At 40.8% G+C, this 25,904-nt stretch overlaps 1 protein-coding gene across 4 annotated transcripts in view; it reads left to right on the top strand.

Annotated features, from left to right (window-relative positions):
- The first annotated feature begins 9,486 nt into the window (after positions 1-9,486).
- Positions 9,487-25,904, top strand: part of capn15 (calpain 15) — a 45,051-nt gene continuing 28,633 nt past the window's right edge. The window contains exons 1-2 of one of the 4 annotated variants that reach the window (XM_042226020.1): positions 9,488-9,791; positions 19,957-20,019. Coding sequence is in view for 1 of the 4 variants with exons in the window: in XM_042226018.1 (XP_042081952.1) it covers positions 13,926-14,104 (179 nt within the window). In the remaining 3 variants the exon portion in view is untranslated. The other 3 variants (XM_042226018.1, XM_005935516.3, XM_042226019.1) reach the window with 3 other exon arrangements.

Below are 25,904 nucleotides of genomic sequence, written 5' to 3' on the forward strand. Positions count from 1 at the left end.
GTGGGGCAAAAAAGTATTTAGTCAGCCACCGATTGTGCAAGTTCCCCCACCTAAAATGATGACAGAGGTCAGTAATTTGCACCAGAGGTACACTTCAACTGTGAGACAGAATGTGAAAAAAAAATTCCTCATGAATGAAGGAGGTTTTGGCTCAAAATCTCACGATACATGGCCCCATTCATTCTGTCCTTAACACGGATCAGTCGTCCTGTCCCCTTGGCAGAAAAACAGCTCCCATAGCATGATGTTTCCACCCCCATGCTTCACAGTAGGTATGGTGTTCTTGGGATGCAACTCAGTATTCTTCTTCCTCCAAACACGACGAGTTGAGTTTATACCAAAAAGTTCTACTTTGGTTTCATCTGACCACATGACATTCTCCCAATCCTCTGCTGTATCATCCATGTGCTCTCTGGCAAACTTCAGACGGGCCTGGACATGCACTGGCTTCAGCAGCGGAACACGTCTGGCACTGCGGGATTTGATTCCCTGCCGTTGTAGTGTGTTACTGATGGTGACCTTTGTTACTTTGGTCCCAGCTCTCTGCAGGTCATTCACCAGGTCCCCCCGTGTGGTTCTGGGATCTTTGCTCACCGTTCTCATGATCATTTTGACCCCACGGGATGAGATCTTGCGTGGAGCCCCAGATCGAGGGAGATTATCAGTGGTCTTGTATGTCTTCCATTTTCTGATGATTGCTCCCACAGTTGATTTTTTCACACCAAGCTGCTTGCCTATTGTAGATTCACTCTTCCCAGTCTGGTGCAGGTCTACAATACTTTTCCTGGTGTCCTTCGAAAGCTCTTTGGTCTTGGCCATGGCGGAGTTTGGAGTCTGACTGTTTGAGGCTGTGGACAGGTGTCTTTTATACAGATGATGAGTTCAAACAGGTGCCATTCATACAGGTAACGAGTGGGGGACAGAAAAGCTTCTTACAGAAGACGTTACAGGTCTGTGAGAGCCAGAGATTTTCCTTGTTTGAGGTGACCAAATACTTATTTTCCACCCTAATTTACGAATAAATTCTTTACAAATCCTACCATGTGGATTCATGGATTTTTTTCACATTCTGTCTCTCACAGTTGAAGTGTACCTCTGGTGCAAATTACTGACCTCTGTCATCATTTTAAGTGGGGGAACTTGCACAATCGGTGGCTGACTAAATACTTTTTTGCCCCACTGTATGTTGTATCATAAGACACAGTGATAAAGTTATTTCACTAACTCATCAACACAAGACATTTTGTAAAGGGTAAACCCAGCCATGCTAGGGTTTAGCGTACTGAATCAAAACTAGCTATGTGTTTTGTTTGTTTTTAATTTAAATGCCCACAATTGTACGGAAGTAACAATCATGTTGTATATTATGTGTAATATATTTCCACAAATGTTTGAAGTGCAATCACCAGCTTTTGTGTGTATTATCATGATGTTATTGAAAAGGATAAGATTATGTTTAATTAAGTGTCCTCACACAGACACACACATGCACACACACCTGCTCTTGTCTCCTTCCTGTCTCTCATCTCCTTCTCTGCTCCCCCAAAGACTGAGCGAACTAGTGAGCCCTTCCTTTTACTGAATCAAAAAAATAATGCCGTACATAACAGTTTGACCGGCATGAACTAGTAGTTCCTTTTTAAAGTGATTCTCAAAGACCTTTTAGCCAAGAACTTGGTATATCTTGGTATAGTCAATTGAAGAAACTGGACAAGTGGAGGATAAAAGAAGAGGTCTCTGCCTTAAAAACAAAAACAAACAAAAAAACAAAACAGCAGCAGCAAAAACCTGACACAGGACCTGAGACACCCATCTGACCCTTTAGCTGACCCATCTCCTGTTCACTGAAACACACACACACACACCTCTTCTTGTCTTATTCTTCTCCCACAAACACATTTTCTCCTCTGCTTTCTACCCTTTCTGTGTGGAGTTTTCCTGTACTTGTGTGGGTTTTCTCCACATACTCCAGCTTCCTGCCATGGTTACTGGGCGATTCTAAATTGGCTGCAGGTTTGATTGTGAGTGTGCATCAATAAAGACTAGGGTCAAAATTATAAGAAAGAAAGTCATCAGAGTCCCTCCTGAGACCAGCTTTATGGAGGTAAAGTTGTAGATCAGCAATAATAGGAGTCTGATGACAAGATATGGTATGCAAAGTTGTCAAATATCACAAAGTACATAATTACACTGTAGGTAGCTACTTACAAATTTATATTTTTGTCTTTAATTTTAAAAGAACATTAAGTTTTGCAGCCAACATGGTTCATACTGTTAACCACTAGATAGCATCAGCGTGCCACTAGCTGGCACTGATACTAATACCATAAACAGGACTATACAAAATCTTACGGTGTTCAAAGGTTGAAGGCTAGGTGTGCAGTGCATTCTTAAACACAATTCACTCCCAAGTAATAACAATAATCTCAAGAACTGAAGCAATCAACAAAGAAAATATTTACCCCATCGAATTCTACAGGACTGGAAATCTTTTTACAACCATATCTCCCCATCCAGTGGCCTTGCAGCAGAATGCAAGTTTTTAGACTATTGGCTTAATTTAATCAACCAGGAAGCTAGCTAGCATCCATGTTTGATAGTGTTTATGACTTGGATGTAATATTTTACATGAGAGTGGATGGAGCAAGTGTGCGTGCACCTAGCTGCAGGGAGCAGACTTTATCACTATTCATTACTTTATTGTCTCATAATCGCAATCTTTTATTTATTTTGGGATGATTTATTTGACCTCAAACATACCTTGATGGTAGTTTTTGTTGGTTGTTAATTACTTTTGCACTAATTTAAATATTTTAACCTAAACACTGCTGAAGTAGCTGAATGCGTTGGGGTTTTTTTTAAAGTCATATTTAAAAAAGAAACCCTCTGCACCATATTTCCTGCCTTTTAATCCAGGATTTTGCAGAATAACATTCTCGTCTGGCAAACATCAAATCCTGCAAAGCTTCTGTGTCTCACTGTCGTTTGATATGAATGCCTTTATCATATACGGGGGGAAACACATGCAGCTGACTGATAAATTAAGAGAAAGTCCTTAATAAGTGAAGATTCTTCCAGACAATATATGATGGATGAATTTATCGTACAAAAAATGAAAAGCATCTTTTTCACCTCCAAAGGAGACTTCTTTGAAGTAACACATCAAGGCTCTCCATTAGTAACATTAGAACACAAATGTAGAAACCACTTTTTTGTGGGCTCCACTTTTCTATGTGGCCTCAAGTGTATCTTTATGGCTACTGCCATTTTAATTTGGGGGGTAAGGCAAGGGGGGACAATCAAGCTTGGTTAACAAGATCTGTCAGCAGACTGTGCAGGTTCAGTGTACAGGCACAGATACTTGCTAATTAGCTCGACTATTAGAAAAACTAGAATTTCAGTATATAAAACAGACTTCTTGAACAATCTGTTACCAAAATGAACTGCACAGCAAGTCAACTAATTTATCAATATTTCTTACCAGAGCTCCAATTCATTTATATAGCACATTAGAATATGTCTAGGACTGTCTAGCAGCCAATACATGAAACACCTGACTGTTAGCGTTTAAGTCTCTAATAATGCAGGAGATCAATATCCGACCAATATCCTTTCTTTAAAAAAAAAATCAGGCTGTAAATATGTTCATTTCTGCCATAAAAATTAACACGAGTCTTGCTTTTTGAACCAGCCTTATTTGAAGTATTGCAATCTCTTTAGTTCCCTTCATTTTTTTGCTTCAAAGTTTCAGTTTAGTGGGAACATGTTTTGTAAGAATGGTCTCTGCCACATTAGGCTTCCTGACTTGTAAGTCTAAGTCAAGCAACAGTAAATTGTTCTAATGTTCATAATGACCCATCACCAATATAATGTTTTTGAAACAATTATAATGCCATGTAATATATACTTATTTAAAATAAGAGTAAATCTGATTTTTTACTGTAGAAGCCATGGCGTCAGGGTCAAGGCTTCTTCACTGTCAATTGACATTGTCATCTTTCACCAGGTTGTTATCAGCCTCCCCTCCGTAATCATCATGTTTTTAATCACAGTTTTTATATGTAGGCAATGCGTCGTTGCCAGGAACAGCAAGCTGGGTAAGGTTATGGAAGGACACAGTTATAAGTGACTTTAGTCTTAGTTAGCAAAGTGTGACAGCAGAAAACACAAGCTGTCACACTTTGCTGGGCACTGAAACAGAAGCTGGCATATAAAAGGGCCTAGTGATGCCATATAATGCATCATTAGTATTATTATATATGCTACAGCTTTCTCTAACTCAAGGTTTTAAAATGTATTGAATATTTCTATATAGAGCAATTATAGAACATTTTTATTACAGTCAAATTTACAGTATGCTCAGGCTGAACATAAACAACAAAGACAGTCTCATTTCATGTACTTTAGGTTTTGTAATTCCTTTGGCAAAATTATTGGCTGTTTTATATGTTTTATGGTTAGGTGAAAAAGAAGACTCTGTATTCCTGTGAAAAACTTTGTACAGGCCATGGTTCAGTAGCTTGTAGGTCTACCTGTAGCAGCAAAAACTGAAGTAATCATTTTCTGTATGACTATTAGTCTCTTGCATCATTGTGGAGGAATTTTGGGTCTCTCTTCTTTACAACATTGCTTCAGTTCATTGAGGTTTGAGGGCAGTTGTATATGCATTGCTCTTTTAAGGTCCCATCACAGCATTTCAATGGAGATTGAATAGAATTCTTTTCTCTTTCAGCTATTCTGTTGTAGATTTGCTGCTGTGCTTGACATCATTGTCCTGTTGGATTATCCAGTTTCAGCTAAGTTTTAGCTGTCGGGACAGACAGCCTCACATTGTACTCTAGAATCCTTTGGGATACAGAGGGTTCATGGTTGACTCAGTGACTGCGAGGTGGTTAGGTGCTGTTGCTGAAAAACAAAGCCAAGTCATCAACCTTCCTCCTCGTGTTTGACAGTTCGTATGAGGCGTTCGTGCAGATATGCTGTGCTTGTTTTTTTTTTTTTTAACCATTTGGTATTAATCATTGTATTAACACACACCTGAATGCTTCAGACCAATATACTACCAAATGCTGCTGCTTATAGATGTGCTCAAACTTGTTGATGATCAGTTAATCAAGTGCATTTGATTAGCAGCACCTGGCTGCTACTTACCCGCTTAATTCCTATGGAAGCAGAAAGGATGTACTTAGTTTTTAATAGTTTTTCATTCAGTAACACCTGTTTAAATTATTAGATCTTTTTTTCACATTGCTTACATCTGCATCTGTGATCAAGGACAACTTGGGGATGTCATTTTATGGTGATGGGAAGAATATTTACCTCTAATTAAACTTTTACCATGTGTGACTCAGAGTTCGAGTTTACAATACACTGATACTTCCTGTTGTCCAGTTTCTATGTTCAGGTAGTTTCAACTTCTCATTATCTTAGATGTTTAGCCATCATGAACATGTTACCTCACATTCTGCGATGTCTACTGGCTACATAGTTTCTACATGAACTACATGTGGGCTACATGTGAACTACATATGAGCTATATAGAAATCATAGCTGAAGGTTGTTTTTAAGGGTGATCCCACTTACTCTGGATCTGCAGCGCAGGAACTCCTCTAAATTTCTGTCTGTTTAGAACCACAGTACACTTACACAAAATTTGTCTTGAAGAAATGCACAATATAATCATCACCAAGAGTGATTTCTGTCCTTACAAGCCTAATACCAAGCTGTCAGGATCTGGTAATGGGTTCACTGTAATGGGGTCAGCCCCATACACAAGAAACTGTGATGCACTGTGTATTCTGACACCTTTCTGTTTGAACCAGCATGAACTTTTTTAGCAGTTTGAGGTACAGTAGGTTGTCTCTGCGATTCAACCACATGGGGCAGCCTTTTAACTCCCCAATGCATCAATAAGCCTTGATCGCCCATGACCATGCAGAGTATACAATTCCAACAAGCTTCAAAGTCAATAATTGGCATGACCGCCTTTATTATTCAACACAGTCTGAATTCCCTTAGGCAGGCTATCTTGTATCTTCTTTAAGTAGTCCTCATGAATAATTCTCCAGGCATCTTAAAGGACATTTCAAAGCTCTGCTTTTTGTTCTAATACAGGGGTGTTAAACTTATTTACCACTTTATCACGCGGAGAAATGGCTTACTTAAGATAAAAATTAGCTGTATGTGGCCCACAATATAAAATGAGTTTGGTATCCCTGATTTAGTCCTCACTAGGCCATAAAACTCAATGAACAAGTAGAAACAAGCTGAAATGAAAAACAACGCATGACAAATCTGTCACAGCATGATGAGGACATACAAGGTTTAACTTTTGCAGGATGCTGATGAATGGATGAATCTCAGGCGTGCAGGATAATTGGACATCGAGGTTAGAACTCATCAGTGAGAACTGATATTGTTAAAGAAAGAGAGAGACACAGCAACAAAGAAATCACAGGAAACAATGTGAGGAAGATCCCCCCCAAAAACTGTAGAGACACAGTTTTACCAGATGTTCTCTGCTGTTGTCTGGATTCTGAAATGGGAGAAATAATAATATTGAGCAGAAACAATGAGAGGACAGGACATCAGAGATTGATGTCGTGTGTGAACCATGTTTGTATGTTTTTAGGTTTTAAGTTGTTTTTGTTGGTTTCATTAAAGTGATTTGAGACCATTAAAATTAAACATTCTGTCAAAGCCTAACTCTCATTTTATTCTGATGTGTACATTATATGTTGATGACTCTATTCTTTAATGGGGAAAATCCATCAACCATATCAACCAAAGTAACTTCATCACTGATATCATTTCTAGAGGCTGATGAAAGGTTGGAAATGCTGCACCATCCTTATGATTTCCCAAAAAGGTGTCCTTCTTTCCCGCGGTGCTACGCCCTGAAAGTACACTTATAGTTTTAGCAAATTACAAGAGGATCATTATTATTATTTAACAGTTGGAAGGTGGATATGGTGAATGATGGATGATGATGGAGAGAAAGATCAGTGAGCGTTGATTTAAGAGAGGTGGAGGAAGAGATGGAGAAGTGGAACAGAATGGAATGGAGGCCAGGTGGAGAAAGGAGGGATGTGGAAGCAACTTTTTTTTCTTCTTTTTCCTTTCTTTGCTTTTTTTCTTGGCCTCCTCCTCCTCGCCTGATGTGGATCTGAAGAGCCTGAAGCTTTTTTCTTTTTCTTCTGATGTTCCACGAGTTCTGTTTTTGTTCCACAGTTTATTATTTTAAACTACATTATTTATTTTATTCTTCGGCTAAAACACTGCATAATTTTGCAGCTGTTCTGTCTTGTCCTTTTGAGTTTCTCTGGTTTTTTTATATTTTGCCTCTCATTGTATGAGTATTTCAGAATTTCTGGCCTCCACTTCTTTGTGCTTTTTTTTTACCAGTTTTTCGTAATCTTGCACTTGTTTTATTTTCTCCTGCTGCATTTCTGTTCTGCAGCTGTTGGTTCTTCATCTCAAATGCTTTACATTTCTGCTGCAGTTCTTGTTTTTCTTCTATTTGTTTGCTTTGCTGAAATTGCTTGTAGTCATGTGTATCATGATCATGATGTATCATGTATTGTGTGTGCATCTTTCAACTTCGCTTCCAGCTCTGCCACTTCCAGATGCATCTTTCCCTCCATTATTTGGTATACGTGCTCCAGCTGTTTATTTTTTTCCTCCAGCTGTGCATGCTGACTTTTTATGCTCTCCAGCTCTTGTAGCTGCATAAAGATTATTCTTCTCTTCCATATCTTTGTATTTGTGCTCCAATTCTTGCATCATCTCTTCCAGATGTTTTTTATTCTGAAATTACTTCTGTTCTTTTCGAACACAACTTGGATGTGTGCATTGTTAAGGTTTTACCATATCCACGTTCTCATGCTTCAATATATGGTTTTCCTCTTCTAGCTGTTTGTTTTTTTCCTCAAGTAGCTTACATTCCCCCCCCCCCATGTTTTTCTAAAATCTGCAAAGGTATCTCCATGAAACAAATTTCATGTTTCATTCACGTTCATTCATGACATTCTGGTAGCTTGTTGCCAAGACTGTCCAGTTTTAGCTTTTTTAGGAGGGTTTTTTTTCTTTTGTTTTTAACTGTAGTCATACAAAAAAGAAATTTCTAAAAGTTACAGAGGTTTTATTAGAGACATAGCCAATTGTCTTGCAATTTGACATAATTTGTAAAAGTTAAAAATTTTCTTTAGTATTGAAAAGCAGAAATTAGGCTTTCTTGTCAGAGGTCATTTTTGGGGAAAAACACGAAAAGAAAACCACCGACCGACAACATTGTACACAACAGTAGACTGGTGTGTAGTATGCAAGTGAATAGTGCAGAAAATAGAGATTTTTGATGGAAAACTGGTCTCAAAGCACATTGAGAAATAGAGCTGTGCAGGACGTGCGATTCTATTGTGGTGGAAACAAGACAGAGTAGGAGATTCATTACAATCTTTTTCAGATGTGAAGCGTAGTTTTGGTGTTCTTTTGCTGTTGATTCAATGAATTGTGTGATGAAACCTGCCCTTTCAGGATCTATGAGAGGTCCTTTTTCTGCTCCCGACATGTCTGTGTAGGTGTCATCGGATGAACAAGAGGATCCGTTGATGTTTCTGTGGATACCACTCATCTATATTTTATAAATAACAAAACTGGAGGGGAAACCCATTAAACCAGATATTGTCCCTCTCCCCTCTGATAGGCACTGGTGCTTTACAAATTCGAACATTAGACAACCAACCAACCACGTTCCTTGTTGACAGAAGATGGCGCTAAACATGTTTTTAAAACGTTAACTTTAAACACGTATTTCTTAAATCCAGCTTCACAGACAGTGTGACATGTATGTCAATTTTTGAGAGCAGGGCTCAGTGATGTAAAGTAGCCTTTATATGTGTAGCATTTTATGTCCCTTTAATAATTGAGATGAAATTATTTCGCATACGTTTGACAACTCTGGTCTAATAGTCCTGAAGAGATACTGAAGAGATAATCAGTGTTACTCACTCATTTGGCAGTGGTCAGAATGCTATGCCTGTAAAGCTGAAGATCATATCTTTTGCATTGCAATATCAGCCTCCCTGGCCTGGGTGGCTTCTACCGACGGTCCGAAACAATAATTTCAGATGTGGTTCATACCATTGACCACTGGATGGCGATATAGTGCCGCTAGCTGGTTTCGAGACTAATAAGATTAAAATGTACCATTTATCATAAGAAGGACCTTTGTACAGTATAAGCTAGAAAAAAATGAAAGAAAAACACGAAATCTTAAAGGTTCTGCGTAAACTCGCTTTAGCGAGTCATTAAATATATCTTTATTACATATTTGCATTAGGCGACGGTGACCGTACCCGGATATCCTTGTTGAAAGATCCGCGTTAATCACGGGAAATGGAGTTTTCCATTTTGGCATTCTCCTTTTCTTCTTACGTAATTTTACTTGCGGTTAGCTTTAGATAACAGCCCTTGGTACGTATTTAGCGTACGACTTGATCGCTGTTTGCTCTTTAGAATCCCCCCCTCCTTCCTCTCCGAGCTGTTTGAGGTAAACCGACGCGGTCGCATCAGTATCGATAATACACGACGGAGTGGAAATAAGCGCACATACGCGTGTTTGACACAGATATGTTATGTATGAGTCGACGGCAGAGAGCTGGGAGCTGACTAACGACCGGGAAGCTCGGCGAGTGAAGAACAAAACCGGGGGAGAACTTACCGTTTCCATGGCTGTGAAAAGTTAACGTACAGACGACTGAAAACGGGAATAATTCCTCTTCAGCCGAAACGAGGTAAGAACAACCGGTGCCTGAGAGTACTTCACCAAGTGGGGTAATGTCAGGGAGGGTCGGTAATGTCGGCCAAATTTGAGAATAAGAGTGTCTTTGTGTGTAAGGTTCCCCCGGCAGTAGCAGCAGGCGGCTGTGTCCTCGTCTCAGTGGGATTGTTCAGAGTTTTCGTCTGGCTGCTTTAGTGACAGAGCTGGCAGGCTTACACTTTGGACACAAATAGATTGATTATGTGAGAGAGCCTCGTGTATTTAACAGTCGGAGTTTATTCACCTCACCTCACAAGGAGAGACATTAAGTCCCCATAACAGCGCTGACATTTGTTCTTTAACCCTGCCTGCTTGGGGCAGCAGGGTTAGGGGAGGGAGATAAGGCAGGAACCAGACATACTGCAGCCTGGGGTACACATTAACTTGCTCGTGGGCACTCCAGCTGGTTGGACAATATTACGAATGTGTGTGTGTGTCTTGAGGCCTGGACTGTGGCAATAGTCTGAAGTTTTGTCGTTAGAGTGTCAATAAAAGGTGTTTTGTTTTTATACCTGGAATGATCATGAAGGGTTAATTATTCCTGCTGTGCTTTGTTCACTGGTGGGAGTAAATATAGTGTCAGCCCGAACACGCTGGGTTGTGTAGAAATGACAGAAAATTAGCTCACATCCTCACCTCCTTTTCCCCTTTTTTTCCCAGTGGGTCCCTGGAGATTAGAAATGAAACCTAATCTCTCTCACCCCTGTCTCTGTCTCTCGCTCTCTGGCACTAACTGTGTCAGCTGTTGGTGCTGACTTGCAGTGGAACAGGTGGTGCTTGGACAGGTGCACCCATAACAAAGGGTTGCAGTCCCTTGACTCCTTCCTCTCTTACCCCTTCTCTCTCTCTTTCTCCCTCTCCCTCTCTTTTTTGCCAGATCTGCACTCTTTAGTAACCCATCTATCTATTACAGTACTACAGTGATGATGATTTCTCCTGTCTCAGTCAGTGTGACTCAGTGAGCTTAAGTGAAACCACTCCAGTGTTGTTGTGTAAGCAGCGTTTCATTTTTGGAAATGGAATTGTATTACTAATACAGTAAGCTCCCTGTTTACGTCTTTCCGCGAGAAGCAGTTGGTCTTGAGCAACACCCTCCGGTGTCGAGCTTGGACTTGAGTCTACATCAGCAGCTGCATTACATACTGTAGGCTTGCTTGTTCACTGGAATTTTAATTGGAACATTTCCAGACAAACCAGTTTTACACATTCCACTGAGGAGTCGTGAAGATTGCACCCTTGCAGTTACAAAAAGCTGAGGTCCAGACAGATAACTGGCCATGCAGTCAGTCTCTCCACGATCTGTAGCTCAGGTAGACTTAACTTTATTAAAGAAGAAAATGGAGAAAAAGCAAAAAAAAAAAAAAAAAAGGTGTGGTTTGAGCCTGTTAATGTTCTGGCCACTCCTGTGTTTTCATGTGTGTATTTTGCTGGTGAACACTGAGTTCAAAGATAGAGGAAGGGATCAGGAATGAGGGCAGCAAAGTTACATGAAGTGGAAGAGAGCAGTGGGGGAAGTTTGAAGGCTTATCTCAGTAATGTGCAGGGACAGTTGAGCAGTGATGAGTGTTGCAGTCACCGCTGTCTTCTGCTTTAACCCTTCAGTGCTCTGCCTGCCAGTGACCAAAGGAGAAATCTGTCTCTGGAAACCAACAGAAAAACACATAACATTTAGGCTAGACAGCTGTAACAGTGTGTATTGTTCTTATTCTGTGCTCTCCTACGGCTGGCATGCCTCATCTTGCCCCTGTGCTGCCGTACACACTCATTACTAACGTCGCTCCTATTCACAATAATGAGCGAGACCTCTAAAGCTTGGACTCTACTGGGGTTTATTTAAATCTCTTGAACGCAGCCTTCCAGCTTTGCTCTGCTCGCCAGGGCCAGTGCGCCTGCGCTCTACCGACACTCCAGTAATCCGCTGGAGGAGATTGCATCCTCGTCCACTGCGCTCAGGCTATCAGTGAGGGAGACTTAAAACATGGAAATATACATAACGGGAGCATGGGAGGCTGGGAACGCGTAGCGGGACCCAGATGTAGAAGCATTATGGGGAGGAGCGGCTTTTACACTGCGAACAAGCTCACATCCAAGGCGATAACGGGACCGGGGCGAGGATGTCTCCTGATGTAAGGCAGCGAGGCTCAGCGACTAACATCCCAAACGCTGGAAATATGAGATGAGCGCACGCAGGAGTGGAGCCGGCGGAAGATGGTGAAATTTGCGACCGAGTGCTCCATCTTCTTCTTTCTCCTGCCTGGACGAACGAAACATCTTCGGGTATTCACGCTTCTCCCAAAGCCTGCGGATCGCTTCCTGCTTCATGCACATTACTCTCCATGGCCCTGTGTACCGCTGTGGAAACTGATCACCTTTTTTCTTTCTTTTTCAAATGAGTAACGCTTTGCAGTTATGCTAACAGGACTTAGTTGAAAGCTCACATACGCGTGTGTTTTTAGTGTGACGTTCACCGAACCCGTAAAGCGAAACTACGGATCCGATCCCATGCGAGCGACCCGTGGGCACAGCGATCAGCTAATACTTGATGCCTATCAAAGCTCAAGCAGACCAGGGAGCACCGGGGTGTTTACAAACTGTCGATACTCCTAAAATCACCCATGCAAATGTAGTTTGTCCCTGACGCCGTGGCTGTGGGGATACTCCTTTCCATGTGTCGCTTCGCATGCATAGACCTGCTATGACAAACTGGCAACCCCGCATAAATCCGAGCGCAAGATGATGAACTGAAGTGGCCTGCCTAGGCTGTGGGATCAGACAGAAATTGAGCTGTGACTCTCAGACAGAAGAAGCTAGGATCATCTCCAGTCCTTGTGCTGGCACAGCACCGCAGCATGACACGGAGCATTGCTCTCGGGTGTTTACTTGGATATTGCTCAAAAGTTGAAACTGAGTTGTAAACATGTTCGTGCTGTGACAGCTGTTGAGGTAAACACGCCCGTGGCCGGTGTTGCTTTGAGATTTAATTCACGTGAAGTGCAGGGATTCTGCACATTTCTGAATTGATCTGTGTGAAATGGCCCTTCCTCACGCTTTCAAACATTATGTTTTCTCCTGTGAGAGAAATGCAGCTGGGCTGTTTTACTGGTAAACCTCCACAGCAGCTGTTAGTCAGACTGAATGTCTGAAAGGGGACACTTGGCTATTTGCATACTTGTAGTGTTGCCAACACTGCTCCCACGAAATGCGATGCATTGATTTCCTTCTTGCAAATAACTTTTGTGTGACTCTTTTTTTTTTTTTTCCCCCCCTGCCCCTTCTACAACATCATCTGTGCCACTACTAATCTGCAACATTATCAGCTAACTTCATGGACAGTGGTGTCATTTTGGTGTCCTTTTGCGAGTTTATCTTAAACGTAACACTTTTTGGAGGTGTCTGGTTTTGTTGCTGCAAAGTTTTAAGACAGTGAACACTTTTACGTGCGCACGTTTTCCTTTTCCTTTTTTTTGAGACATTTTTCCGAGCATGTGTGAAAGGAAGAGGAAGCAGCACAAGACTGTTGCTGCACAGGCTGGGGAGATGTGTGAGAATGAACACGCAAGGAATTATGAGTGGCACTATGGAAGACTTGGTGCAGAGTGTTACAAGCTTAAAGTCTACAAAAGGGAGAATTACAAGGCTTTGCTGTGAGAAAATTGTATTTTCTCCTCTGTGACGCCAGCTGTTCCATTGGAATCGCCGCTTCTTGCCTCAATTTACTGTTTGAATTGAGAACTTCCACCCTGTTGTGGATACTTGGCCACCTGCAAGTTAAACTCATTTGAGTACCCTTCTTCTTCTTTTTTCTATTTGCCATCCTGTTGCTGTTTTTTTTCTTTTCTTTTTTTGTTATAAATACTTTCTTTCCCAGAGGGATCCTTGGTGTTATTTGAAGGAGGAAATTCTTCATATTCGTAGCTGAAAATTGCCAACGGGAAGCAAAGACCACATGATAAGGGTTGTTTGTGTTCTTCTGAAGGCTTCCTGTGTGCCCAACTGGGTGCAACAGTGGATCCTTTGTCATATTTGGTGCTTTAGGGAAATACAAAGAAAGAAAACCCCCAAAACAGAAAAAACAACATTTAGAAACTAACTTCTTATCTCCGTGGTGATGGGGAGTTCAGCCTCGTCTCTCACTGCAGAGACCGAGTCGGACCATGGCTTTCGAAGTACCCCCTACCCTTCGTCACCCCCTGTGGGCTGGCTCAGGAACAGCCACAGCAGCCCCGTGTGGGGTACCACCTTCATCACACGGCAGCAGCAGCAGCCGTTGCCTCATCGAGAGCGCAGGTAAGGGGCAGCGCTGTCTAACCAATCAAGCACTTCTCTCACATTGAACACACTCGGGTCGGGTCGGGGGCAGTTAATGGCAGCCTTAAAGAGGTATTTAATTTTTGCAATTGAGTGATGCTGCTCATTTGCGTTGTTGGCTTAAGAAATGTGCTGCGCTCTCTTTTATAGTCTTACAGAAACGCTTACTGAGGATTCGCTAACCCCTCAGCTATGGATCAAATCCACTGTCTCATCAAAGCTTATCTAATCAAAGCCTGCATTTTGATGTTTTTCTATGATGCACCCAAAATCTGACTAAGCCGGATTTGTCAAACAAAATCCCACCTCCTCCTAGCTCGGCTGTACAGTATGTGCTGCAAATGAGGCAGGGCAGATGGAATGACCTAGGCTCAGTGAAACCAATGCAATGAAACCCTGCCAAAGGATTAATTAAAATATGAATTTAGTGTGATCATGGATATCTATTTGTTGACCCACAAAATAACCCTTTCTGTGTTTTAGAGGCTCCTCAGTTTGCATGTCAAACATAGCTGTGAGTTTTCAGAGTAAAACACAGATTTTTCAGAGTTTTGGGTTGAGAAAGGTTTATGTGTAGCTGAACAAACTCCTTTGTGGAAGAGACAACGCTATTCCTTTTTGTATGAATAAGATAGATTCACTCAGTGCATCTGCAAGAAAGGCTGCATTAATCCATTGTTCTGGTGTGTGCCTTCTGAATCTCTGATTCGCTGTCAGAACAGCGGCACACAGGAGTTTGTGAGAAGCTTTGAATGTGCCGCACATCTGGCAGTTTTGACTGACTTTCTTCCAAAGCCTGATCTTCCCAACCGCCCTCACAGAAACCTATTTAGAAGTGTTTCCAGTTTTCCTCCTGCCTTTTTTTCCCTCTTTTTTTTAAATTTATTTTTTTGTTTTAGGTCATGTCTCCCGGAACAAGAACAGGCAGTTGATATCGACCGTCTGCAGTGTATTGAAGTTGTTGCTGAGTCACTCAGGGCATCATGGTCTGGTTGTTAGTTATTGATTTTCAGAGAGGCCGATCACATTTCCCCACAATGGATGTCATTATTTATTCAGCATCAGTCTCCAGTTGGGCTTTCATCTTTCTTGATTCCTGCCCACTGCTGTCGATGCTTTGCTTGCAGTTGCTCCACGTTTAACAGTTAAGTCTGTCAAGGCTTCCTTGTCTTATTGTTTCAAGGTTCTCTTGGGGTTTTTTTGTTTCTTTTTTTTGTTTGTTTTGTTTTATTTAACCATGAAACAGAAGTCTGGAGATGTAGGCTCTCTTTTGTGAGTGTTGTAGGCCAAGGAACCAGGCGTGTTTTTCAATGCCCAGGCTCGAGCATGGCTCTGTAAATATTGCTGAATTCATGATTAAAACTTAAATCTGGCTCGTACTGTCAGTGTAGTTTGACATCATACAGTTTATTTGCTTTTCATTCAGCAGAATCTTTTGTTTGTGCATCTCTGTAGCAACAAGACTGTGCCTTCAGCACCAATCAGACTACACTCTCAGTCAGTCGAGAGCATGCAGTCCGTTTCTGTCTGCTGCTGGAAGGCATGGAGGGACACACACACACACACACACACACACACACACACACACACACACACACACACACACACACACACAGACAATAGATGTTTTAGAAAGACATTGCCGTACCACTTGAACGTGCTCTCTCATCTACCCCACTCACCCTCTCTCTCATGTTCACTCAGTCTTTTGTCCATGTACACACCACTGTGTGAGCCTAACAACGTTAGGCAAGCTTTGCTGAGCTGTGACAGAGCATGAAATATAGAAACAACAGTACACCATGAGCCCAGCTAAACTTCAGCAATTCTCTTACGCTTTATTCTCTAATATATTGCCCTATAAACCATTTTCTTTCCCTCCTTTTTCTTTCTTTTTTCCCTCTACCTTGGAGACTGCATGAACAGACTTGTCCTTGAGTAATTTCAGTTTGTTTGCGTCCAGCAGTAAACCCCATTGACTTTGGGAAGTGTTTTTGTGTGCCTTGATTCAGCACCTCAGCTGTGAAGGTTCACTCATGATAACAGCCCACTTATCACACAGAGATGTGCAACATAAGTGCACTTGTGCACACTCCCAAAATGGGACATTTAATAGCATTGCTGGCTTCATTAATCCTTTAAAGCAGTGGCGTTCAGACGTTAACGTGGCTCACAGCTCAAATTCAGTGAGGGTGACAGAACTAGCCACATGATGTTATAAACTGTTTGAGATCTGATGGCGCGTCAAGTGACACTTACTGCATTAGGTACACATGCATCTTAACATGGCAGCTGTAAATTGGTAGCTAATTTGATAATTGAAGAGGGTATAGGAAACAGATCTATTGATAGTCTTTGGGACTAATATACTAATCATTAAATGTGAGGAAAAAAATGTCAGACTAAGTGACTTGGATGAAAGTAAGAAAACAAGGCAGAAGACAGAAACATTTTAGCACACTTTTAGCAATGTGGTTAAGTGTTGTCTCTGCATTTGGATTTAGAGTCTCTTAATCACATTCTTCGATAATCAGATTGGTTTTAAATGCGGCTTGAATGTGAAATGTGGCGTTCAGCCCAGTGCATGAAATTGTACACTGATCAGTCTGCTGAGTGTGTCTAACATTAGCTGTGCCAGCACCCGCAGCCTTCTTTCCATGCAGGTTGATATCCATGCACCTCTGCAGAATAAGCTCACCTGTCTGACGTGAAATACACAAAATTACTCTGTTTAAGGGCTGTCTACACGGGAGGACAAGAGAAGTTAAACTCTTCTCAAACTTGAGGCTACTCATTGTAATTTGTATAGTATTTTTTTTCTCTTATTTTCTTTTCTAAATGTACTTGTACTACATATGTGTACGTGACTTTAGATCCCAATCTATGAGGTCATGACTGTTGTCCAGTGTGTAACTGTGTACAACTCTCTTCCTTCTAAGCGCACATGGAAGGATTCTAAGGCTTTCTGATGCTGGAGGTATTAAAAAAAAAAAAGGAAAAAAAGAAAATAGGCTTTTGTAAACAGCTGGAATTAACATATTTTTCCAGCTCCTCTTATTTTTTTTGGCAAACCGGACATTTACATCTTTACTCTGGTCTATAACATACTCGTTACTGCAGTAAAAATGCTTGAGTAAGTAAGCTAGTATTTTCACATCTGTAATGGATCTGAGATTTCAGAGTAAAGTAAATGAAGGAAAAATTGAACATATATGAGAAGAGTTTAATGACTTTTGGAGAGGGGTTTTGTGTGTGCCTCCGGCAGCTTAATGGGGCACAAACTGTGTCTTTTGTGCTCTCTGTGCTGTTTATGTACCAGTGTGGTGCCGAACTTAAGAAAAAAGAAAAAGATTTTTGGGTAAAGCGTCAGCTTTGAGACTTCCTCTTATTTGTTGCGAGAGATTCATGTGGCAGTGTGAAACAGACTGAGAAAAGGTGTCTCACGCCAAAAGTGTGAAAGTTTACATGCCTGTGTTTCAGTTTATTTATTTATTTTTTAATTTCTTACGTTGTTACTTTTCAGGTCATTCTCCAAAGCGATTTAGCGAGCCAGCAAACTCACAAATATACAGGAGAGAAATGCACACTCTGTTAATGTGACTGCTTGTCTTCAGATAAGATGAATGTTATAAAGGAAGCCAGTGTTATGCAACTTTGGAATCTCAGTCATGACGCTATTGTAATTACGGCAGCGCAGTTAAGTTTTATCACAGTGCTTATAGTGTGAAGTCACAAATGTGACTGCTTCATTGCATTTCAGCCACATACTCCTAGCATCCTACGTTACACGTCGCATTACGGGGGCCCTAAGGTCGGTGTCTGCTCTCTGCAGAGTTGCTCCCAGTCTCTGCTGTCCCAGCATGATGGATGACGGCATTTATTGCGACCGCGTTCCACTGGCTGTGCTCTCTTTAATTGGATTAAAACAGGTCCACTTGGGCTCAACAAGCATGGTCGCTGGCCGCGTTTATGTCTGAATTATTTCAGCCTGTTCTCTCCCTTGCCGTTGCCTCATCTGATGGAGACAGGGCCGCGTCAGGACAGTCCCCAACCAGAATAGACTTGGCATGGAAGCGTTGTCTCACAGCGTGGCTTTCTGTCGAAAACAGTGCAGTGATGCAGCAGGGGAAAAGAAGGAGGAGGAAAAAAAACAAAAACGCCCGTTGGCTCTGCAAATGACATGATTCCAGATTTCCCCACTCTTGTTGCCATGGAAATGTGTAGCATATGTTCAGTAACCTAATTCCACTGGGCCCAAGATAAGACGGCACATAATAACCTGTCTGTCTCGCACAGAACGAAAACTCTGCTGCTGCTGAATTACACCTATGGAGAAAGGGTATAATTCACGTTAATGTTAATGGTTTCACGTAGAAACTAGTGCTTTCCCGTGGCAGGTGGTTTTTGCTGGTCTGCCTTCCCGGGTCAGATTTGTGTCGCAGTAACAGGGGTGGAACTGTTTTAGAAGTTGCCCCCGGGCTCAAGGCACAGCTGCGTCAGCAGTGTCCTCGGCCCCTTCAGATTTGGGTGCCCCCAGGAACTTCAGATTAGCTCTGTGCCCCTGCCATCTCTTTCCCTTCTTCCTCTCTGATTCTGGAGCTTCCTGCTAGCTTCCTGCTTGCACTCGCTTTGCTCCATTACTGATGTCTGTTGCAACCCAGTCAGACAGTTTCCTCTGTTTAAAGATTCAAATGTCTGAAGCTGTCTCCACCGCTGACAGATTCACCCATCAAAAAACGAGCGCTGGTCGTGAAATATTCACCGAGGGCACAGCGAGAGGTCAGAAGCCGCTGTTATTGTTTCATTCCTTTTCTCCATTTTTTCCTTTCTCACTGGTATTTGCAGAAGTGATTGGTAGTTCTTAAATCAGTGTGATAATACATATATGGTTTGAGTCCTTCATCATAAGTAGTGTGAACTAAAAAGTGAGAATACAAATGTGGAAACTGATCAGAAATTCACACACTGATTTACTCTGTTTAGAAGCAAAGGTTATATTGTGTAAAGCTTCCAATAATATTTAGGTTTCATAACAAGGGAATGTGTGTTTAATTTTTAAAGTTGCTCTCAGTGTATAGTTTCTCCCATACTTTCTGGCTGCCTAAGGGCAATTTCTCAAGAGCTCATCTGGTATGAGTCTTTGTACCACTGTCAACCTTTTAAAATTGCCCATCTTAATGTTCTATCTCAAGAAGTCTTGGAAAGACTTAATTAAAACTTTTTGAATTATATTTCTATTGTCCCGTGTGATTAAGGCTTTGCTGTCCCCAATCCTTTGTATCACGTCACCAAGTTTCTCTTTAACTGCTGGTGCTCTAGATTACTGCAAACAAGTATCACTTAATGGCTTATCTCTGCAAAAAAAACCCATAAGGGTTGATGTGAGTGAGTCATATTCATCACAGAATTACCTGTCATGTAGGAAAAAAAACAGGTTCCTGTTAATTGGTGACCCTGACTCATCAGTTTCTTCAGAAAACAGAAAGAACTTCCACGTAACAGAAATGTATCTTTATTTTTTTTTTAAGGAGGAACACGTACTCTAGTCTTGTAAGTGAGAAAAGTACTTTAATAAAGTCAAAAAGTTCCTGTCTGTGAGACTGTTACAGGCAGGCTGCATTCATTACTGATGGGGGTTAAAATAAATTCTCGGTTTTCTCGAGTGTGGCAGAGATGGTGTAAAAGTGCTGATCTAATCCCCGTCACAGCACACAGGGTGTGTTCAGAAGCAGCAGAATGTTTCAGCTTTCATTATCCATTTTTACAGCTCGTCTGATCCAAGGACATATTGGTGTCTGATAGGTCTCTCTTTTTTTCTCTCCAATAAAAAGCTCTGTGCTGTCGAAGAAGAGTTGCCACTCCTACTGCCTGCCAGTACTGTTTGCATGTAAGAGGTAAAAAAATAATAATATAAAAAGTACAAATAGGAATGCCAGGGCTCTGAAACCCTGCTGACAGTTATGAAAATCACCCCCATTTTCTCTTCTACTTTAAAAACATCTATCTGTTCATCTTCAAGTGCACAGCAACCAAGACTTTTTTTCTAACATTATATAAGTTTTAAGTTTCTATATTTCCACTTCTCTCCCTGCGCTCACTCAAAAAAAACAAACAAACAAACCATCTGAATATTTACCACCAGAGAAGCCTCACTTTGAGTGTGTTTGTGTGGGAGCTACATCTGGAGCCTGTCTTGCAGTTCAAAACAGTCACGCTCTCCTGAGACATCCAGGCTTACATGGCCTATTAAAGTCATTCCTGATAAACTTGCGTTGTAATAAAACTGGTTTCCAAGAAAGTAAAACAACTGTGGAGATTGTTTACATTCGACGGACCTTATCATAGGAGTTTAATCCTGTGGGAAAATAAGCTTTGGCAATTTAAAAAAGTATAACACACCGGACTGCACTGTAGCCTTAATTATTTGCATTATTGATCATTTATTAGGTTTAACAGATCTCATGTTAGTGCAAGGAAGCCCTGATATTGAACTATCGATGGAGACATTTATATTGAGTTATTGATTGATGCTTTTACTTTGAATTACACTGTAAAATGAGAGAAATTGACTTTAACCCTGTAAAGCCTGAACCATGAAAAAATTACCAGGAAATTCAAGTTTGTTGTTTTTGCTTTCTTTTTTTATAAATTGAGTATTTAAAAAAATAATTATAAAAAGAAATTAAACTAAAATTTTTATATAGATTTTAGTTTGTATCATATTTTTACATCCAGTATTTTTTTTGGCAATTTATTATCCAAAAAATTATAGTGCAATTAATTTGGGTTTTTGGAGGGAATAAAAATCAAACATGATGTAGTTTTTGAGACTTCCATCAGAAAAGACACAATTTGGTGTTACAGGGTTTAAAGTATTGTGACATAGTATACAAAAAACAGTCCAGAATGTCCCAAAAGGTTGATTCTGTTCATCTGGACATAGTGTTTTCAGCGGTGAGCTCCTCACTGCCCCATTGTTCATTCAGTGGGCTAGTTTCAGTCATTGTGCAAATGTATTGTTTATAGGGTTAGGAAAACCTGCAGTCAGCTGAGACTGAAGAAGTCACTTGGATGAATTGTTTCTCCCACTGAAAACACTTGGTCCAAATGAACAGAACCAACCTTTTGGGATTTACTTACCTGGATGATTAAGCATGAATTATTGGGGTTTAATAAGAATGCAAATAGTCAGTTGCAGCATATTCTTAAAGTATGAAATTAAAAACTCAACTACGTTTACTAGAAACTGTCGATGGACACACCCATGTTGTCCTGCGCTGTAGGAGGAAGAGTTTCCAACAGCACTGAAGGAGCAGGTTTCACTGGCTGACTGGCCAGGTCGCACCTTCTACTACTGTGTGGCTCACTGAGCCAGGGTTTTCCCATCATAGCCTTGGAGGTTTGGTGGATGATTACTTGGGGCAAAAGGTTGTGTTTTGTGTGCAGCGCAGGCATCAAAAGCTGAAACTGAAAGGTTTTTTTTGTTGTTTTTAAACATATTTGTGAGTAATGCCACACAGTAAATTACAATAACAAACACTTGAAGTATTTGGAAAGTCTGGTTGTTCTTGATTCCATCATTGCTTGGATGTTTTCATGTTTTGTTTTTGTCGGGATTCTCGGCTTACGTCTTTGGCCAGCTTTCACCACAGGAAGTAAAGTCTGAAAAGAGCTCAGTTACACTAACATGTTTAGTGCAGTGATCTAACAGGATGGATCGCAGTAACTTAAAAATAATGCAGAATTCTTGTGGCCCTTAATACACTATAAATGCCTTTTTACTAAAGCACACTGTTAAAGAACACTTTTTTGCAAGTTTGAAAAATCTGTACTTTGAGGATCCTGACTGAAATATCAGATTTTCAAAACTGATTCTGATATTTTAAAATATCAGAATTTCAATCCCAGAAACAAATAGATTTCCCCAACATTTGTCATGTCAAGTTATTTATTTACTTGTCTAGCCTCAGACCCTACTCAGCTGGCATGTTGCCAACTGTGAAGTTGCAGAGTGCCCCCTGGTGGATAAGCTATGCATCGTCAACGCTCGTAATATTGTTGAAGGGTGTTTTTTCAGTCTCTTCTTTTATTTCTTAATTTTCATTTATTGGCTGTTTATAAATGCCAATACCAGTGGATCAGCAAATGGCTAATATCCTCACTGATATGGGTCATGCGGTGCTACTTTGCATGCACAGAGCTAGAGCTGTCACTACAAAGTTAGTCTTCCCAGGAATACTATATTCCAGAGTAAACAAATTATGCAAACACTCTCACACTGTGCTGCTTTTGGTTCTAATTTCCAGTCAAAAAAAAAAAAAAGATTATTTTCTTTTTTTTTAATTTTTTGTAGTAGTACACACTAGTCTGTTATTAGTCACTTGTGTTGCATTGCTCTTCCTCATATACTGCACAGTTACAGGAACAGGTTTTATTTATGTTTGAGCAACAACCATGAACGTAAATGCTACAGGCGCTTTGGTTATGATGACCTGTTAATATCTAAACTCATTCAGTCCATGGTCACACACATCCTGGAAATCACATCCTTAAGAGTCAGAGTCCAGAGTTTACATACCTGAAAAAGTGATAACGAATCTGCTGAGTTTGAAGTTGAGCACAGTTGATCAAAGTTAGAGGCCAGCAATTCCTACTTGGACACATCAAGTAGAAAAAGCACAAGTAGAAATTCACTGATTACAAGCAAAATTTCAAAAACGAGTCCTAACGATGTTAAATGCTCCGATTTAAGTGAATGAGTAATTAAGTGCCGAAAATTAAAGCGATTGTATGAAAATGTTAAATTAGGCAGCTGCTTCGTGCTACCTGAATTTAAATGTGAGACACTAAATTTGCAAGATTTTTCTCACACTGTTTCTCTGTTGTCTTGCATGCTGTGTAAGAGCAGCAGCTACATTTACAATTCTTCCCGTCAGACAGGCGTGTAAGGTGTACTGGCAGGCTCGAACCAGCAGTGTATGCATTTGGATACATTATTAAATAGGAGCACCCCACAGCGGAGCAAGTTTGCTTCACCTCATTCAGAAACTGAGCTCAGTTTAGATAGATTTGATAGAAAAATTCCTTCACTTTAACAAAATCAAATTGGCTCGCAGGCAGCCAACTCTATTTGATATTCACTGGATCAGTGTTTCACTACAAGCTGCACACAAATGTACCGACACCAACCTACAGCTGGAGTCTGCGTTTTGTCTGCCAAGTATGTTTTCATACCAGAGAGCTGACTCGGTATGTTCCTTTCAGATATATGTCCCAAGTGCACGCACATGATAAGAAACGTATCAGCTGGCACTCAGGCAGGCAGCAAGAATTTTGAATAAACATTATGTTGAGGTCATGGGATTCTGTATAGTTGCTGCGTAGTTAGTTAATGTTTGTTGTCAAGGCTTTGAGGAAACGTGTGTTTTGCAAAAAAATTTCAAGCTCAGCTAGACAAACTGTCATAGAGCCTGAATGACACTTGCGCTACGGTAACTGACAGGCCATCTGTCATTTAATATCTCTGAAGTGCTGACTGACTCGCTTTATATTTCTGCTCGGTCCTGTGTCAGACTTCATTTATTAGACAGCAGGTTAAATGCTTGAATTGTGGGAAGCTGACATTTTTGGCACGTTTTTAGATAAGAATAAAAATCACAATGCCTGCACTGTACAGAAGAACTGACACTGTACTATAAGACAAATACGGTGAGTACTACAAATGCAAAAATTAAAATGTTAAAGTGGTCAGTCATTAAGGAGCTAGGCTACCAACAGCAGCCACAGTTTCTGTGCTGATAACATCCTTTTTTTTTTTTTTTTTTTTTTTTTTTTTTTGTGGCCATGCTTATGTTTGTGTTGAATGAGTAAATCAGCAGCACTGCGCCTCTAATGGCCAGTGGCGATTCCACACCTTCCCCTCAGGCCCTGGGCTCGGGGCCAACCTTGGAAAGGCAGTGCTAATGACTGTCGCACAAAGGCCAAATGTCTCACAGCGAGGCAGGGAGAGACTGGCAAGATTCTCCTCGTTTGATCTCTCATTAGAGTTCAGTATGTATAATGAATCCAAGTAGCCAGAGCCATAGGTGGCCTTAGACACAGTTATCAGTGATTTTGTAGCATTTCTTAAAGCCTTTCTGACATCTCTTGTATCCAGGGTGCTGTAGATACTGATCATCTTGACTATGTTTGCTGTTTGTAGGTACTCTTATCTAAACCCTGAAGACTTCCTTGTAGACACCTGAGTTGTGGAAGTTAATTTACTCTTTTTATGCAATATTACAGACTTGCTCATTTTCCACTAAGACATTTTAGACTTGTACTCTTTATAACAGTCTGCTGAAACTGTGATTGTCTGACACCCAGTGAAGCGTTGAGAAATCACCGCAGGGTCATAGATGTTTTTACTTAAGTGAAATTCCAGTTTCAGAGAAACTACTTTATGGGCAGCAGGCTTCATTGAGGGCCTCATTGCAGAAAGATAGGCTTTCTAGAGGTGAGGGTGCTCTTCTATTCTCTTCCTCTTCAGTGTAAGCTACTGGCTGACTGCCCAGGTCTGCGACACAGAGGAGCTGAAGTGGGCACTTTTAGACCAGCTCCAGTGAGCACAGGGCCAAGGACAAAAGGTGTGTGCATGTGTCTGTGTGTATGTGTGTGCGTGCTGCACACTTTTGTTAGTGACTGGAACATGTACATTAAAAACATCCTTTTAAGTATGGTCCAGGGATCACAGGCTATAGCACTTCATCCTCTGCTGCACGCATGTATTGTACATATAGTCCTGTGCAAGTCTTGACCCACCCCTCAATTCTTTATATAGTTTGTTTCCAAGCAGCCAGACTTTATTTAAATGTTTTTAAAAAATGGGTTAAGCCGTAGTTCTCCAGGCCTGTGAATCATTCTTCCTCTTACATTGCAGAGTTACAGGAATCCTGGTTTCATTTATGTTTGAACAGCTCTGAACATGACCTCTGATCGAAAGTCCTCAAATGCTACAGGAGTACTTTTTATAGGTTCCTGTTAATATTGAAACTCTTAATGTCTCTTGTCACCTGTACAAAAAAGCCAAAGAGAACACAAATTGATAGGCATGTAATAGTATTTTTGCACCAACAAGGTGTTTATTGAAAGAGCTGAAACTGTGTGCCACAAAATGTGTCCTTAAATGATTTGGGGAAACTGCACAAGTGGTGGGCAAAAGAAAAGGTAGCCGGCCTTTAAAAAAATAAAGATTTGAAAATTTGGCTTAAATTATTGTCAGTTTGTACAAATGGTGAGTGTCTCCACTTATTTGTACAACATGGCGGAGGCTCTGTCATGGTTTGGGGCTGCATTTCACCCAGTGGTGTTGGGGATCCCGTCAAAACTGATTCAATTAAGAACGCACTGAAGGGACTATCAGATTTTGAACAACAATTCAATTTCCATCGGGAAAGTATCTCAATTGACAACAGCTTGACCATGATCCCAAACAAACTACCAGTACAATAACATCATACCTGGATGGAAAAACACATGAGTCATGGATCGGCCTCCCCAGAGCCCAGACTTCAGCATTATTGAAGCAGTGAGGGATCATCTGGACAGAGAACGGAACAAAAGGCAGAAACATCCAAAGAAGAGCTTTGATTGTCCTTCAAGAAGTCTGGAGAACTATTCCTGAAGACTACTAAAAAAAACAAAAGCTTGACTAAGAAAGTTCAGACTTGGTTGAAGAATAAAGGTGCTTCTTAGAATTGTACAAACTCTGATTTTGATTTATATATAGTATTTCCATGTG

This window comes from Haplochromis burtoni, unplaced genomic scaffold (genome assembly GCF_018398535.1).
Source record: "Haplochromis burtoni strain Fernald_Lab_line unplaced genomic scaffold, NCSU_Asbu1 Contig_192, whole genome shotgun sequence".
Lineage (NCBI taxonomy): Eukaryota > Metazoa > Chordata > Actinopteri > Cichliformes > Cichlidae > Haplochromis > Haplochromis burtoni.